Below are 16,990 nucleotides of genomic sequence, written 5' to 3' on the forward strand. Positions count from 1 at the left end.
GGCGTCGCGCGGCGCCCCCTGGGAGTTGTAGTTTGCGGCGGAGCGCCGGGAAGTGTAGTCCGCCCGCGGGCGCATGCGTGGGCGACGGCACGACAGGAGTGGGCAGGGGAGGGGGCGGCCGTGCGTCACGTGGCCTGGTCACGTGCCCGCCGCCGCTTTAGTGGGCAGTGCGCAGTAGGGCGGGAAGGCTACGGTACTTCAGAGGCGCGGCCTGGCTGTGCTGCGCGGCGCGCACAGATGAATTCCGGCCCATAAATAAACTTTATTTATTTACACAGCATTTCTGACACATCATAGAATACTTCCTAGATTAAATACGCCATCCCCGAATTGGATATGGCTCTCGGAGTTCCCGCGTCGTAATAATATTAAATACAAACAGCTGTCAGTTGTGGGCACTGGGGTCGCTGTGTGCGTTTTCGTATAGCGAGGGCCGCAGGGTCCGCCAGTCCTGCAGTATCTTTGTTAACCAAGAAAATGAAAAACAATCCGGTTCAGATGAGGGAAAAAAAGATGTTAAATGTGAGGGAAAATACACAGTTTGAGATATTAATTCCCTTTCAGTTCAAGTGGTAGAAACACACAGGGAAACACAGGTACAGTGCCTGCAGCGCTCAGCTCCTTGTGGTGGTTCAGTCCTCTCCTTGGACCCCAGCACCATCCAGCAGTGCTCACTGGGATCACTCACAATTTGCAGTGTTTTTTCATTCAGAAAGCTCATATCTACTGTTCTGAAGTGAACACATCCCAAAAGGCAACAAAACCAGATCACTCGTTAGGATCAGCTATCAGTTCCTGGGCTTGATGTCCATCCTGCTGTGAATTAACAAAGTGCTCAGCTGCTGGTAGTTATGCCTGCTTCTGTACTTCAGAGCTTCAGCTGAAGAACGTGCAAGTAGTGCCTCGTTTGCAAACCTTTTATGTACTCATTCTGATGGAAACCTTACTGAAATGAGCACTCGTGGCATATCAGAAGGTATTCACACCTCTGTGATGCCAGGTCTAGGAGGTTTATCTAAATATTCCATGCTGGTGGTGGGTTTCTTGATCCTTTTGGTTTTGAAAATCGACCTACAAAGCCTAGGAAAAAAAACATGCAACAAATTTAGCATGTTATTGATATTGACTGTGTAATTTCCTAAAATAATGGTTTCTTTTTTTAAAAGACTTGTAACTTAAATTCTCCCAGAATTTAAGATGCAGTTTACTTGAAGCAACAGCCTGTATTCAGCTGGTGCAAAACCTACAAATACAGTCTGACATTGTATTTACCAACAAATCCTCCCACTACGACACGAATACATACCAAAATTAAAGAAAGAGCTCAGATGATTCGAAGGTGCAGATTCTGATGGTTTCGTCAGTGAAGATGGGCCACAGATGCCTGGAAACACAGAATTGCACTGACAGAGTTAGTGATCATCGTAACTCCCTGAAGAACCCCTGAGGATTTTCGCAGCCCTGCAGGAGAACACAAACTGCCACACGTACAACTGCAGTCCACACAGCGTACTCTGCATCACCACTGCTCAGATGCTGCACGTTTTTTAAGACATTATTTTGTAGAGTCATAGAATCATAGAATGGCTCGGGTTGGAAGGGACCTCAAGGATCATGAAGCGCCAACCGCTCTGCTACAAGCAGGGCTGCTAACCTCCACATTTAATACTATCCCAGGCTGCCCAGGGCCCCATCCAACCTGGCCTTGAACACCTCCAGGGATGGGGCATCCACAGCCTCTCTGGGCAGCTGTTCAGCACCTCCACTCTCATCGTAAAGAACTTCCCCCTGATACCCAACCTCAATCTTCTCTCCCTCAACTTAAAACCACTTCCCCTTGTCCTGCCATTATCTACCCTTGTAAAGAGTTGAATTATTTGCTCATAGTAGGGAGTGAATGCACTACTGCAGTGCAGTCTGTTGGAAAAATGTTTGCTCAGCAGTACTTTGAACAGTTTTTAGCAGTCCTATTTTCAAGATAAACTTTTTAAGTTTAGATCAAAGGGAACTTCATGAGAAAATCCTTCTTTGTGCTCCAGATAGATCAGGCAGAATCCAGAATTGGGCTCAGGTCAATCGCGTTCCCCACAGCACCGCTCTGCGCCATGTTTGGAGCATTTGAAAGGCTGAGTAAATCATGGAGGTTATTCTGAATGACTTACTTTTTCTCACGTTTTTGAGTATTTTCAAACTCTGCAAAAAGAAAAAAAGGCTTGTTAAAAAAAAAAAAAAAGCAGCAAATTTACTGTTTTTCTCAAATGCTTTTCTGCTCAACCATAACATCCCAAAGCACAATTTCTTACAAGGATAATTAACTAGAGCCATGCTGATGAGCAGAATCCATCCTATGTGGGAATTCAGACTCCACTTGAACAATTTTTTTTCAGAAGAACTGGTGCTTCAGAATGCTGAGGCAGAACCATTCACAGAGGAGTGAATGTGTGGTTCTGTTCCTTTTGTGCGCAGGTTGTGTCTACAATTCTACAACACAACGTTGTTACTAGACTTGTTTCCTTGCTCTAAATTGAAGAGTGCTCTCAAAGCATGCTATTTTTAAGGTTAGGAGTCAGAGAGCAACAGCAGCTGTTGCTAGAAAAGTCTCACCATCTCCTTTACCTATAGCATTTGTGCAGGTGCTTTCAGTTGGTTTGTTTACCTTGCTTCTCCTGAAGCATTTCACAGGCTCTTTCGATGATGTTTCAGAAGCTCCATTACTCAAGTCCCAAGAACTAGCTGTAGACCTTCTTGCAGGAAGCTGCAGACCTGGGAACATACAGCAGAACATTTTCTGTGGTCATTCATGAATCCTCTCCCTTCTTTTCTCAGTGCTTTGTTGCTGCTTTTTGATTCCTCTAATGCAGCAGCTGCAGAAATTCCCAACAGGTTCCCTGGTTGCATTTGCTTCCTTTATATCTGCTTACCTCTCCTACAGTTGAGTCCATTGGTAACATTTTGAACAAATGGGCCACCGTTACCTGAGCCGTTGCAGGTTTAGATGTAAGTATAAATCTCAGTTAAATGCTGGGACAATAAGTCAGCACTTACTTTCCTCATCAGCGAGAATGAACGACTCTGGGGTTCTTTCAGGAAGTGGGGGAGGAGAGTTGGAGCGGTCCCGGTTTGTATCTGAGGAAGCAAAGACAGGAGGTTTGTATATCTGCCTTTGAAAATGCATGTATCTGTTCACTACGAGGACTGCAGAACTCTAACCTGTTTATCTCCATTGTGTCAAAGAAAACACATAACATGCAGTAAGAGGATGTGACAACTCAGCCTGAGGAGGCTGCAAGGAACATCATCATGGAATATACCCAGTGATGCAGGGGCTGATGAGGAAATATAAAGCTACGAGTTCATTTGGCTGCAGAACTGTTTAGATCTGTTTTATTGCAGAAAATTTCTGTTGGACTGAGTGACGTCTACTAAATCTGGCATAATTTAAAGCAGGTTCCATTAAAAACAGACCATATGCCCACTGATAGTTACCCCAGCATAAAACTTTTACCTGAGTGTGGGGTCCGAAGCTTCAAACTCTGGAAAAGAAAAACAAGGATAGTATATAATAAGGAAATTGACGCAGTATTAGTGCTGGAGAAGAGATAAAACTGCACTTATTTACCTTACTTGGTCTCAGTCTCACTGAGTCATTAGACGTCACTGAGGGAGGCACACTACTCTGCTCCGAAGAAGTTCCAGTATTTTCATGTCTAGCTGGAAGCTGAAAATCTGAGGTGGCCACGGGAAGTTCTCCTGGAAACAAACACGAGGTGACATTTCTCATCCCAGGCAGACAGAGCAAAGGCACTGCTCTGAGCCCCCACGGAGCTGAGAAGGGCCCTCGGAGCAGAATTCAGTCACTGCACTGCTAAATGCACTTACCTGATTCACTGGCCACAATAAAGGACTCAGGAGTTCGCTCTGGCAGGGGTGGAGGGTCATCGTCGTCTGTCTGGGGCAGGATGTCTAATGGAGGAGATGTGAGCAGGTTACTGCATGGCACGCACAGAACTGCAGACCTGTGCAGAACTGACTGCTCCACCCAGCTGACCACCAGAGATTATAGCAAACCTCTCTGAACTGTACCTAAAATCCAAATAGCACTCAGTTCCTCTCACCTGCTGCCGGATATGTGCCCCAGGTGCCCTCCCAGCAGCGCTGACAGAGAGCCCTATGGCACAGGGGAGTATAAGTGCATGCCCCCCCCCACACAGTCCCTCTGCGCACAGTGCCACCACTGCTTGATTGCACTGCAGCTCCTATAACGTCCCTGTGCCTCTGGTATCTGAATAGTGAGAAGACTTGTGCACCAAATCCTGATGTAAGGTGGCCCTTCCCAGGCACTGCCAGATGCTGAAGGACCGTGCTCATCACCCACAGAGCCAGCAGCCCACACCACTTACTCAGTGAGGATGTCCTCCCAGTTCTTGGCTCAGCAGCATGGTGGGATGCAGGCTGGAGCAGTGGGGAGGTGGGCACTGTGCAAGGAGGGCCCTGCGCATCCTGCCCAACAGATGGCTCTGCGGATGGCGGTTCATCTGGGGAGAGTGAAGAGAAGTAGGGGTCTTCTGCTGAACAACAGTAATGGTAAGGACATTGCCTGCAGTTCCTGTGGCCAGGGGGACCGTCTGCTGCTTGGTTTGAGTGGTTCGGCTCAACAGGCAAAAATACATCCTGCTCCTTCACCTGGAAGCCTGAGCAATAGGCATTTGGTGACTGAGAACTCAAAGTGGGCTTTGCATTCCCTCCATCACAAGCCCAGACTTCTCTTTGCTGTGTCAGCACAAAAGGTATCGATGTGGTCCGTGACAGAGGCACTTTGCCGTGGGCCCCTTTCCTGCCTGTTCCCTGCAGCTCCAGGTCCAACAGCAGCTGCTCAGAGGACCTGCTGCTGAACTGCAAACTGCGGTGCTTCTGAAGGGCTTCTCCTGCACCCCACATCTTGACAGCAGCTGTGTGTCTGGTGCCGCTGACGTTCAGAGTGCCGACAGAGACTGCTGGTCTGATGGAAGGACCTCTGTCCCCAGAGCTGCCCCGTGCTGCTGTCGCAGACAGAGATGTGAGCGGTGCTTCATTTCGTACCAATGGAGGAAAGTGCTGGTGCACATCTTGGTCCTCTGGTCCTGAGCTGCAACAAAGCATGGCAGCATGATGTCAGAGGTGTTGAGCACTAAGGAATCTGTTATCCTATTAACAAGGCCCCAGAGCATTGCTTGTAAGGGCAGATCTGTCCCCTGGGAACACAGGGCCTGCCCAGTTCAGCATGGTGCAACAGGGAAGCCCTGTTTGGCCATCGTTAAATGGTGAACACAGGAGGACCCTTTACGCAGCTAAAGCAGTCTTAGTGGTGTTTTCCAACCTCGATGATCCTATGATTCCACAAAATACTCATGAAAAGTGCATCTTCCTGAAATAATAGGGGTAACTGAAAATACGAGGGACACTTGGGTGGTGGCCTTACCAGGTTAGCAAACTCAGAGAATAAATATCTTCCACGGGGGTCAGCAGTGGCTTGGGTACAGGATGCCTTGTTAGAACCTGATGAAAGAAAGCAAGAGAGTGAAGAAAAAGAATGCAAAAAGCACAAACATGCTATTTCAGGAGACAGAATTTCTGCCAACTACTTGTCATGATTAACAGAGTATGGGAGTGACAAACACCAGCTTGAAAACACCAATTTGGTGCTGAATATTGAGGACAGGTCCTTCTGGACAGCTCTTCCTGTCCACACCTTTCTGAGATGAGAGTGCTGAGGGCCAGACAGTGATCCAGCTGTGCCAAACACCTACAAAATTGCCTGAGCTCTGATTGAGACCCCCAGCGCCATTCAGCCACACTGTGCAGGTGCTGCTTTCATTTGTGATGCTTTGGCGTGTGACCATCACCCATGCTCTGTGAGGTGCTTTCAGAGGGCACTGAGCTTCAGGCAGGTGGGAGCTTTGGCCAACAGCTCCAAAGCCACATCCAACTTGCACCATTCTCTGCATTTTGTGTCAATCTAGTCCTGCATCTCCTTTGCTTACTGACTCTCCACTACACATACAGAAGGCATTTTCCAGCTATTTTCTCACTCAGCTCTGGTGAATACTATGGGAAAATTGAGGTGTGATTCCCATCATGGGATCCTGATCCACATGCTTTAGACAGCACCTTTGGCAATATAAGCTAACTTTTCAGCCTTTACCTAAGAGTGGCAATTCTTAACTTCTTATTTCTACAAGACTGCAAACAGCTACTGAGTCAAGGCAATGCTCATGCCTGCAGTCAGAGAATAAGGAGAAGCCGTCGGTGTTTGGGCTGCTCCTGTTCACATAACTTCATACCAGCAGCATGTTCTCCCTCAGAGGGGCAGGAGATTTGAAACACTTTGGCATGGCTTTTCACAAGATGAAATGGCAGGTAAGGAACTATGGGCAGCACAAGCACCTCAATAGATTGGAGGCTTCTGTTACAATGTAATTATGAATATATAGGGCAAAATGTGACTTATTCCATTCTGCAGTAGGAATCAAGATTAAACCTGGTGTGCCTCAGGCTGCAAGAGGCTGTGCGTTTGTCCTGGTGACTTTTACCTGTGAAGAAGCAGAATCTTCCTGGGCATCCAGTGCTTCAATCTGCCTTTTGAAGAGCTCAATGACAGCATTGTAAACCAGCTTGTACTGCTCCTGCATTCGACAAATAAAAGAGATGTGACAGCCAGCACCTGCAGTACGAGTCCCCTGTGGTCAGCTATCACCCAAATCAAACATCAGCCCCTGTGAGAAGCTGCCACTCTGTGGTCTGGTGGCAGGACAAGTTCTCAGAAGAAGTAGAAGCTGCAGTTTCCACAGGGCTGAGACCAAAGCATTTGTTTTTTTTTTTTGTCAGCTGCGCATACAGCGCTGTTCTGCACTGAGCTTCCTCTTCAATTGGCCTCAGTTGAGAAGAGTTTCCACTTTATTTCCTGGATGGTCACTTGTTTCGCAGCGTAAGTGTTCAAAAAAATGGCTCTGCAAGCACTAAACTATCCCAGCTGTCTACAGAGAAATGGCCAGAAGTTCATTTCTGCAAAATCATTCTTCTGCTCAGAAAAGGGACCTTGCAGAACAACTGCACACCCAGTTCCCAGCCCCACAGTCATTCTGTGCTTCCTTGCTGTGAGCCCTCCTGGGGACGTACTGAGGTTTCAGTTCTGAGAGTGTTCTAGTAGTCAGAATTTCCTGGGCATACCTTGGTCTGCACTATGGAAGGCCTTTGTGTGCGCATCTCCTGGATCAGACTGAATATGCTGAAGTTCACCGGAACAATCTTGCAAGAAAGAGAAAAGATTAAAAATGAAAAATGAGAGCAGGTCTGATTCTAAAGTGCGGAGAGACAAATGCAGACAGTAAACTTCTATTGAAGACTGAAGGCCAGTGCCAAGCCAAGCCCTGGAACCTGAAGTCCAAGCCATGAGCAGAGGTAGCAGGAAGGTTTCCAATCTGCCTGCACAGCTGCATTGCAGCGCTGCTGTTTGCACCGGGCTGCAGAGGGAAGGGAGTGCAGCAATGACAATGGGCAGCACGTGGGTGGTGAGCGAGCACACGTGGTGGGACTGACACACTGACACCTACCCCGTCCTTCAGCAGCTTCCAGGTGTAGTCAATGGCACAAACAACTCCTGTTCTCCCACAGCCAGCACTGCAACAAGAGTCACAGAAGGGTTGCTAGCAGAGATCAAAGATGGGCAGGCTATATTCTCCAACCAGGGTGTTAAGAAAACCTTACAGCCTTGCATCCCACACCACAGACAGCACAGACCACACCCCTGCACAGACTGCACCACCCATCCCTGTGGGGAAGCCAGGGAGGCACCCGGCACACCCTGCCCTGCATACACTCACCTGCAGTGGATGCAGATGGGGATGCTGTCATCTGGCTGGTAGCAGCGAACCTCACCAATGAGCTCCAGAATGGGGTCAATGGAAGAGGGAATGTCGTGGTCAGGCCAGTTCTGGTAGTGGAATTGGTGGATGGTGCGCACTGCCTGCGAGAGGAGAGAAGTGCTGGCAGGACACTGACGTGGCCATCAGCACCGTGAGGCGAGCTGATGTGCTGCAGCCATCTCTAATTCTGTGTTCTAATGACAAGCAGAGGCTGCAAGTTGGAAGTGCAATTTGTAGCTGCTCTTGCTACGGAGGACACCTTGCCAGTGTATGGGGTTCTCCATACTGCCTTTTAGCCTGGCTTACCCACAGTCTAATTTGTTACAACTGTCAATCAGTTTCAGAAATTAAAGTTCGGGTTAATTATTTTTTTAGTCTCTTAATTCCTTTGGCTACTGCTGAATCTAAACCAGCGTGCTCAGGAGCACAGAACTTTCTGCAAAGTGCAGTGTATTTTAATATTATTTCCATAATTAAGCCAGCCAAGTTGCTTTTCCTGCCTTGACTTTCCTACTTACTTCATTCAGGCTCACTTTTAAAGTCCTGATCACATATTCATTTTTCTTTTCTTCAGCTTCCTGCAGGACAAGAATTAGAGTCACACTTTCTGCAGATGGCAGCAGTTTCCAGTGCATGTGCAGTGATGTGGTGTGAAGGTGCTTTACTCACACAGGTGATGGAAAAGGGACCGCACTGCAGGGCGGAGTCGCCCACCTCTGCCCAGTACCGCTCACATTTTTTCTGTTGCAAGAAGCAGATGCCTGGTTATTCATTGCTGCCCACCCGAAGCACCTCCCATCACTTTGCCTGGCAGGTGCAGCAGGCTGTGCTGTTGCTGCTGACCAGCCTCTGCCCGCCCCATTGCTGGAGTCCTCAGGCACGAGCTAGGCTTGTTTCCCTGCCAGCGAGGCTGGTTACATTACTGCAGATGGTCTGAGAATTTGCCACAGGAGACTCAAGGAAGAGTATCAAATGGAAGCTTGCTGTCCCCAACGAGATTTAATAAAAAACTGCATCTCCCCACCTTGTCCCGGCCCTGCTGCAACACAACCAACTCAGTATGTTGCTCACCTTTCCCATTTCAAACTCCATGCACGCCATGACCACAATCTGCAGAAAGGAGGTTTGTTAGAAGAGTTTTTTATCCAGGCAGAGAAATCAGTCCCGTTGTCTGCAGCCACTCAATAGCCACAAAGGAGTTACTTAAACTGCCCCTCCAGTATCAGACAAAGCAAACTTGTGACACCACCCAGAGCTGCAGACCTTCCCAGCACAGAGTTGGATGTGGGCAGCAGGAGCAGCAACCACATCCCAGCTCCCAGGAAGGACACGGGTCACACAGAACACCTGAGTGCTGCCCTAGTGCTACTGATGTCTCTTCAGTCACAAAGGAGTTCTAGCTGCTTTTACAGACAACTTTTAATAAAGCAAAACAAACAAACATGAATCTGCATCTTACCAGGACTTCATACTCCCAAATCATCCTCCAAAAGTCAGTGACAGTGGTGGGGAGAGGACCTTGGGTTGCAATGTATGCTCTCGGCCCATAGACTCCCTATTTAAATAGGACATAAAGACATTTGCATAGCTCACCAACAGAAATAAAAATCATCTCTCTTTCTGAATCCTACTTCTACCCAACGAGGCCAAAAAGGGGGGTCTCTATGCAGTTACATTTTAGGCACCTAAATTAAATGAAGCAATCAGAAGCCAAGATGTGAAGACGTCCCAAAGGCAGAGCCAGAGCCCTGGGGCTGGGCTGGAGGCGACATCTGTCCCAGCACCCAGAGCTGCTGGAGGAGCCTGCAGTGACTTGCCTGTTGCTCACTGCAGAGCTGAGCAGGGCTGCTCAGCTTCCGGGCATCAGCACCCTGGGCTCGGGCAGGCCAGCCTGGCCACAGGCAGTTTTGCACCGTCCCCCAGCCTGGCAGGAAGCGGGGGCTGCAAGCCACAAGCTTCTAGCCCAGTAGGCGTGTGCCCCCAGGCCTGCAGCCTGGTGCCTCTGTGCTGCTTCTGAAGGGCTCGCTGTGCAGAATCTGCACATCTATTGTCCTCGTTGCACAGCATGGCAGCTATCGACTGCATCGTCTGCTTGTAGCCACAGCCACAGGACCTGCTCCTCCTGGCATGAGGTGGCCGGGGAGCTCCAGCAGCCTGCAAACACCTTTACACTGCAGAGCACCATGAAAGAAGCAATACCTTGATGAAGTTGGCATTGATGTAATGAGAATCTGTATCTGATGTGATTAAGGATAGCTCCACTCTGCTGTGGTCGTCTGTAGGCACAAAAGCAGAAGCAGCAGCAATGTTAATGTATGTCTCCCATGGCACTGAGCCCCTCCGGCTGCAGCACAGCATAGATGGGAAGGCTGAACAGCAACATTTGCAATTTCCAACCTACAGGGCAAGATGTCTTTGTATCTGTTCCTCTTGATGTTCTCTGGGCACTCAGCTGTCACCGTAGGGTAAATTTTATCCGATCTGTATTTTGTTGACTGCCTTTTCAGCTTCTGTGGTAAAAGAATGGAACAAGTTACAGCAAACGTGCCACGTACAGCACTACTAGATAGCACGTGTGAAGGCCTCTGGGGGTCGGGCTCACCACCACAAAGCAAAATTTACACTATTAGTTCTTTTCAGAGAGGCTTTTCTCGAGGTACTCAGACCAAGAATAGAAGCAGAAGCCACCTAAGAGCCCCAGAATGGAAAATGTGTATGAGGCCATGGGAGGTGGGGGCATGTGGGCTTCTGAAGGGACGGGATGCGTTCATACAGCACATAAAGCGTCGCCCTCACCGGTGAGTGTAGTATACAAAGCATCTAGGGGAGTAACGATGTTAAACCACCTCCAACAAATGACATCAGAAAAGACAGATGAAGTAATCGATTCCTCTCACTTTGGTAAAAAATGCTCTTATTTGCAGTTGCAAACAGCAGTGCACAAGCAATTAAAGGGGCACAAGACATCAGAGTGAAGTAGATGTATACACTGATGAGAGAGAAAGGAGGAGAAGATTTCTAGGAGAGGCTCTCAGAGATGTGAATCTCTGCTCTCTTTCACTTCCATTATAAACTTATGCGCTCCTGAAGAGTTTGAGCCTTTTCACTTATTAAGTGTAGAATTTAATTTCCTTGATATCAGCCTCTAAACAACACATGCCGTTCATTGCCATTGACTTTGAAAGCACCATTCTTGCTGTATTCTTTCTTGTAATCAAGGGATAGCTCTGATAAGACCATTTCTGTAATTGATATCTCTGCAGTCTGACGCTCCGAAGGCCCTTCCCAGCACGTGGAGCAATGCCTTTAGAGAACTCCTCTCCAATGTCATCACTGGGGTCCACAGATGCAGACTGACAAAAGAAAATCCTCAGCAATCTGTGCCTTTGTGAAAGAGTGATGCAAAAGGGGTGAGGAGCAGCAGGATGGGACTGCTGATACACCTGAGCTGTGAGGTGATGGAGCATCTCGTGCCTTGCACACACTTCACGGTCACCCACGTGAGTTCTAGCAGGAAGTGGAAATAGTGGTTCAGCTGCTCTGCTCACAGGAAAAACATGCTGGTCCCGGGGTCACCGAGCCAAAATAGCTCCGTGGTCAAATGGGTGGAGGAGATGGCTGTGCTGTGCTGCTCGTGTGTGTTGGAGCACTTGGGGACAACATGCTCCAATGGCAGCACATGGGCAGGAATGGCAGCAGGGGCTGAAGGCTTCAGGCACTGATTTGGGGGCTCAACATGCAGCCTCCCCCCACCTCCTTCCAGCACAGCCCCCCCCTCCCAGGTTGGATATCAAGGAAGACAGCCACTCAGCACTGGGGCTGGTCCTTATGGCTCCAAATCACTTTATTTCTGTCACTGCATAAACTGATTTGGGACTGCTGGAGAATGACTACATATGAGAAAGCAAGTGGGAGCAGTAGGACTGTGCAAACAGAAAACAGAGACTCAAACAGAAAAGCTCTGTCATTTCCAGCAATACGACCACAATATGCATATACAGGTTCTTGTTCACACAGAGAGGGGAGACAGCAGCATGGATCCGACATTTAGCCCAAGTTTGGAACACGGTTCATTCCAATTATCTGTGCTTGCAAAAGTGGCCATCAGCTCAGGCCATTCAGGGAAGATTTCTCCCCAGTCCCAGGGGAAATGCTCCCCTGACCTCTTCCATGTGCTGCTGCTGTCAGAACACGAGCTGCATCGGCTGCTGGAGCCACACACAGCAGGCTCACCACCCCTGCTGCCTCGCAGCCCTGCCCCAGCCCAGCAAGGGGGAAAATCCAGCAGCCTATGACAGTGCTTTGTTCCGTGGAACAACCGACTGTTACTGCAGGCTCAGATTAATCACTTCCCTCCAACCCAGACAGCTGGAAGTCAAGCACTAAGCTTTTCCCAAGTGTTTAGAGATTTCACTGGTGCATCAGAGCAGGGCTGGATCTCACGAGGTTTGCTGAGCAGCCCCCAGCCTTGCTGCCTGGCACAGCCCTTGGGGGAGAAGCGGGGGGTCAGTGTTTGTCCTGGTGTTCGTCTGAGACATCTCACGCCTTACAGATGCATTAGTTTAGCCCTTCTGAAGCTGGGCAGTGCCTGGAGCAGCCCAGACCCTCCCGCTGACCCATCAGCAGCCATCAGCAGCCATCACTGCTGGGACTGTGCATTGCCATCTGAGGCTCACCCCTCCCAACCAAACAACCACGAGGCTGGCAGAGAGCTAGCAGATCTGGGCACTGCATGGATTTTCACCGGCCAGACACTACAGAACACTGGAGAAGACAAGAACCATCAGCAATTCCTGCTAGTTTTGCCTTGAAGAAACAAGCAATGTATTTCCAGGAGGAGGCAGGAGCACTAGCAGAAATTAAGGTGCAGGTGCTCATTCCAGATGAATGCCTGAGCCCTTCCATGTAAGCCAGCACAGCGCTGGAGGCTGAGGAGCAGTCAGCACAGCCCTCCTGCCTTGGCCAGGATGCCATACATCCACGGACACAACCAACCTCGGGTCCACACAGCACCCATCTGAACACTCCTGTCTTACTCTGCAGGGGGATGGCTGGGGGATTTCTAGCGAGATGAAAAAAGCAAAGAACTGTCTAAGACAGCAACTGGAGCTTCCCAACGGGAGCACACATCACAGATGCAGCCTATTGCAGCGGGAGAAGAGGCAGTGAGTGGCACTGTCGCTCCTCTCAGCATATCCCCATTGCAGCCCCAGGGCAAACTGAAACTGTATCCTGACAAGTGCATTCGCTCGGTAGAAAACAGGAAGCATTTGGTAAATTACTTAAAAAACAGTTTCAGTTTAAATGCAAACCTTTAAATTACTCTTCTGTCTTTACATTCTTCTTACTCCAGTTAACTCTCACATCTCTTTTTGCTTTAAAACGTATTGAAAATCTTATTGTTACATGCAAAATTTCATCTCCCATCTGGGAAGTGGTGACCGAGCAGATCTCTTTTAAATAAATCCAAACACAGAACTGTGCCTGAAAGCAAACTCACCAAAAACTCATCTGCAAATGCTTCTTGGTTGAGCTTCCTGCTTTGGGCCCTTTCCAGGTTCTGCAGCAGGATTTCCCTTTGGTCCATGTTGGGAGAGATGGAGCGAGGCTGGCCTGCCGAGCGCAGGAGAGGACATGTCAAGTGCAAGTCACAGCGGAAAGCACCAGCTCGGGGAGCACTCGCTGCAGGCTGTGGTTTACTGACTTCATCACAAGCCTTAAAGGAAATTAGTGCGTAACAGATACCGTGGCCAAACAACAAAACAAAACACAGCTCTGGGCCCTAGTGCCTCCGTTTGGAACCACGCGTGCTCGTGGCTGTGTGACAAAGAGGGTCAGGAGCTGGGGGGCACAGCTGGGTGCCCCACACCTGGGTGCTCCAACTGAGAGCCCCCTGGAGCCTCACAAACACACATCAGCGTGGGATCTTTGTCGGGACACTTGTCCAAGTCATGGCATGCTCTGCCTCCCAAGCCCACTTTCACAGCCACATTCATGAGAAATGCAAGAAGAAAAACAAATACCGGCAAACGTGTATTACTTTTTATTGGTAGTGACACAGAACTCCTTTACACATTATGGTTCTTCCAGCAATCTCCTGAAGAAACATAAAAGCAATTGTCCCAGTTAAATCAATGACAATCCCAGCTTCACATGCTGGAAGGTGGCACAGCCCTCTCTCAGTTGTCCAACTTCTCCTGAGAACAAACAAACAAACAAACAAACAAACAACCCATGTGTGTATGTTACAGGAAAGATCTGAGGTGGGTCTGAAGTTGCTGGCAGAACAGGAAAGATGCAGGAAGGCAAAGCAAGCTCTGTGTCTTCCACTGCCACCTCTCCCAGCCTGGTTGCTTGTTCCACTGACACAACACACCGGGTGTCCATAGAGCTGCATTAGCAGGAAAGTGCTTTTTGTGTGAATAATCCTCAGTACTTTGATTCCAAAGTAAAGCAGCCAGCCTAGCTCCCAAGGCACTGTGACAAGGAATTAAATCCTGACGCAGAGAAGAAGATGGGAAGTTTGGTGCTGACTTCAGTAGACCTTCACCAAGGTATTTTGCAAAGCTGTTTGCACAGCTACATGCAGTGTTAGCTGATGGGTGGGTTTGAGAGCAGACACCAGGCAGAACAGCACGTAGGAAAGCTCAAAGAAACAAAAGAACAGAGCCAGCAATGCTCAGGCGCACAGGACCACGAACTTCACGTGCTTACCCATCCTCCACGGGCCTCAATGTAGTTTTTCACTTGAGTATTTTCATTAATTGCTTTTACGAGGTGACCAGGATTGACATTAGCTGCTCCTTTCTTAAGAATATACATCATCAGTTTCACAGAAACAGAGAGAAAAGCTCTCTCGTAGACCAGCTCAGGGTTCTGGTCGCTCCACCTTCTGCAGAGAGAATCCACAGCAGCCCCAAACTTCTCCATCTGCAAGCATCGAGAGGGCAGTTTGGGCTTCTTCTTTTTTAGATGATAGTGTAATAAGCAAGTCTTGGCTCTAAATCAACATTCAGTTAAATTCCTGTATTTATTTACTCTATTCACAACTAAAGCAGGTGTCCCCCACAGCTTGCTGGTGGTACCCACACAGCACAGGATGCCCAAGGCAGGGCTCTCCCTTTCTGCTGTCCTTACAATGGCTTGTACAAACGAGAGCAGCGGGAAGCACGTCTGAAGGGCTAGGAAGGACAGCTTTAACCAGAGCTGCAGAGAACCTTAAACTAGAACTACAAGCAGAACATGCACCAAAACTATGCTGGCTCTGACTACAGGGCAAGCTCAAGCCCTGCTCCGTGGAGCACACTGTCTCCTCTCTTCAATCCTTCTCTTACACACAGTATTTGCACCCCCACCAGCCCCGAACAGCATCTTATCTTCTGCAATGACATGTCAGCCTGTGCAGTGCCAGGCCTTTGGAATCAGCTCCTTTGGAAGAGACAAGGAGCAAAGTTGTGAGAGATCACCGTTCAGGATAAAGGCAGAGAACTGAGCAGGTCCTGCAGTGCTTTGCTTGGCTCCTGTCCTGCTGCCTGCCCACTGCCCACTGCCCACTGCACTGACCCATGGAGGCAGGCTGCTGGTCCCTTTCCCCCAGGCATCTCTGACTCCTACAGCACAAGGTGCACTCCTCCCTGGGCTTTTGCTGTTCTCCAATATAAAAAGAGCTCCAGGCTGGCCTACAAACAAGGAGCAGCCCAGGACCAGGCGGGATGAGGCATCCTTTACCTTCCCCATGAGCACTTCACGAAGAACCTGTGAGGAAACCCTTTCAAAATCCATGTTGCACTGATCACCGATCTGCCGCAGACGATTGGCAATAATAACCGGGTCAAAACCACTTGGTGGCTCTTCCTCAGACTGCACAGACACTGAAAGAAGGAAAGGAGGGAGCAGGCTGAGGGGTTACGGAGTAATACATGCCAAGGCAGAGAAGAAAGGAAGAAGAGTCACAGAGTGATCCAGACGTGGGAAGGTTTTCAAAGGCACACTGAGCAGATTTCAGGAACATAAAAGCATCAGAACTTCTCAGCTCAACTACTTTAAGTGGGGCTGTTGCTTTTTTTTTGTTCTTTTTTGCCTCTATTAAAGCATTTTCCACGAAAGTATGCTGAGATAAAAAGTGGGTTTTTTTTTTTCTGAACGTTCAGCCAGAAGGAGATACCCATCACGGGCAACTTCAGCAGAACTATTTCCAAGCCTCACAAGGAACTGAAAACAGGACCTTTCAGCAGAGCAGCGTGCACCCTTCCCTGCAGCACATCCTGCCCTGCTGCCCTCGCCTCAGCCCAGGCTGGAGCTGCAGGCCCTCAGGGACATCCCATTCCTGGGTGCGACCCACCTACCCCAGGGGAAGGAAACCAGGCGGAGGCTGATGGGGACTATCGCCACCACATCCCACCAAGGCAGGATGCAGCTGAGGTCTCTGTGGGGTTCTGAGACCATGCAGACCATGCAATAACCCCAACAGCCGGCAGCAAGCTGCACGCCCTGCCTTTACACCTCTCCAGCATCCTCAGCAGGAAGGATCCGCACCGAACTGCGGGCCTCACCTCCGGAGTCTGTCTGCAGGCATCGGAAATCGGCCTCATCTTCGTTTAGGAGATCATCAAATAAGGCTTCCACGACGCACACTGTCTGTTCCTCAAACGTCCTCATGGCAGCTTTCTCACCCAAAGGCGCCGGCAGAAGGAACGCCTCTCGGGCTGAGCGCTGCCTCTGAATGTAATCCTTTTCCCAGCGCAGTGCCGGCCCTTCCTTCCCGGATCAACATGGCTGCAGCCCCCCCACCCCCCCCGAGGAGCACAGCGCAACCTTTGCCCTCAGCCGCGATTGCTCAAACCACAGGTGTGGCTGAGTTTCAACATAAGGCGTTGCCATGGAGATAAAATTCGCTGAAGAATGACAAAAAGCCAAGGATCATCGTTGACTAATTCATTTATCAGGAAAGGTGCCTGGACACAAGGGTAGAAACTCAAAGTCCTACCCCAGATCAGCACTCGACTCAGTGCAGCTACAGCTGAGTAAAGGGCTGTTTGCCAGCAAGCTGTCAAGGTGGGGCTCGTGGGGTAAAAACTGCATGGAGTGAG

At 49.3% G+C, this 16,990-nt stretch overlaps 2 protein-coding genes across 2 annotated transcripts; both read right to left on the bottom strand.

Annotated features, from left to right (window-relative positions):
• Nucleotides 1–252: 252 nt before the first annotated feature.
• PTPN22 (protein tyrosine phosphatase, non-receptor type 22) lies at nucleotides 253–13,551 on the bottom strand. Its single transcript, XM_001235233.7, has 21 exons — nucleotides 13,402–13,551; nucleotides 10,303–10,411; nucleotides 10,101–10,177; nucleotides 9,361–9,456; nucleotides 8,973–9,011; nucleotides 8,571–8,642; nucleotides 8,420–8,479; nucleotides 7,860–8,002; nucleotides 7,590–7,656; nucleotides 7,207–7,284; nucleotides 6,570–6,662; nucleotides 5,459–5,535; nucleotides 4,401–5,125; nucleotides 3,880–3,963; nucleotides 3,620–3,750; nucleotides 3,506–3,533; nucleotides 3,046–3,126; nucleotides 2,657–2,763; nucleotides 2,163–2,193; nucleotides 1,307–1,384; nucleotides 253–1,080 (listed from the first exon to the last, which is right to left on the bottom strand). The coding sequence occupies exons 1-21, from the start codon at nucleotides 13,486–13,488 to the stop codon at nucleotides 1,016–1,018; spliced, it is 2,328 nt and encodes a 775-aa protein (XP_001235234.2). The 5' UTR covers nucleotides 13,489–13,551; the 3' UTR covers nucleotides 253–1,015.
• A 370-nt stretch (nucleotides 13,552–13,921) lies between these two features.
• Nucleotides 13,922–16,664, bottom strand: BCL2L15 (BCL2 like 15). Its single transcript, XM_001233930.7, has 4 exons — nucleotides 16,454–16,664; nucleotides 15,630–15,772; nucleotides 14,616–14,831; nucleotides 13,922–14,098 (listed from the first exon to the last, which is right to left on the bottom strand). The coding sequence occupies exons 1-4, from the start codon at nucleotides 16,557–16,559 to the stop codon at nucleotides 14,081–14,083; spliced, it is 483 nt and encodes a 160-aa protein (XP_001233931.2). The 5' UTR covers nucleotides 16,560–16,664; the 3' UTR covers nucleotides 13,922–14,080.
• Between the last annotated feature and the right edge of the window lie 326 nt (nucleotides 16,665–16,990).

This window comes from Gallus gallus, chromosome 26 (assembly GCF_016699485.2).
Source record: "Gallus gallus isolate bGalGal1 chromosome 26, bGalGal1.mat.broiler.GRCg7b, whole genome shotgun sequence".
NCBI classification, from domain to species: domain Eukaryota; kingdom Metazoa; phylum Chordata; class Aves; order Galliformes; family Phasianidae; genus Gallus; species Gallus gallus.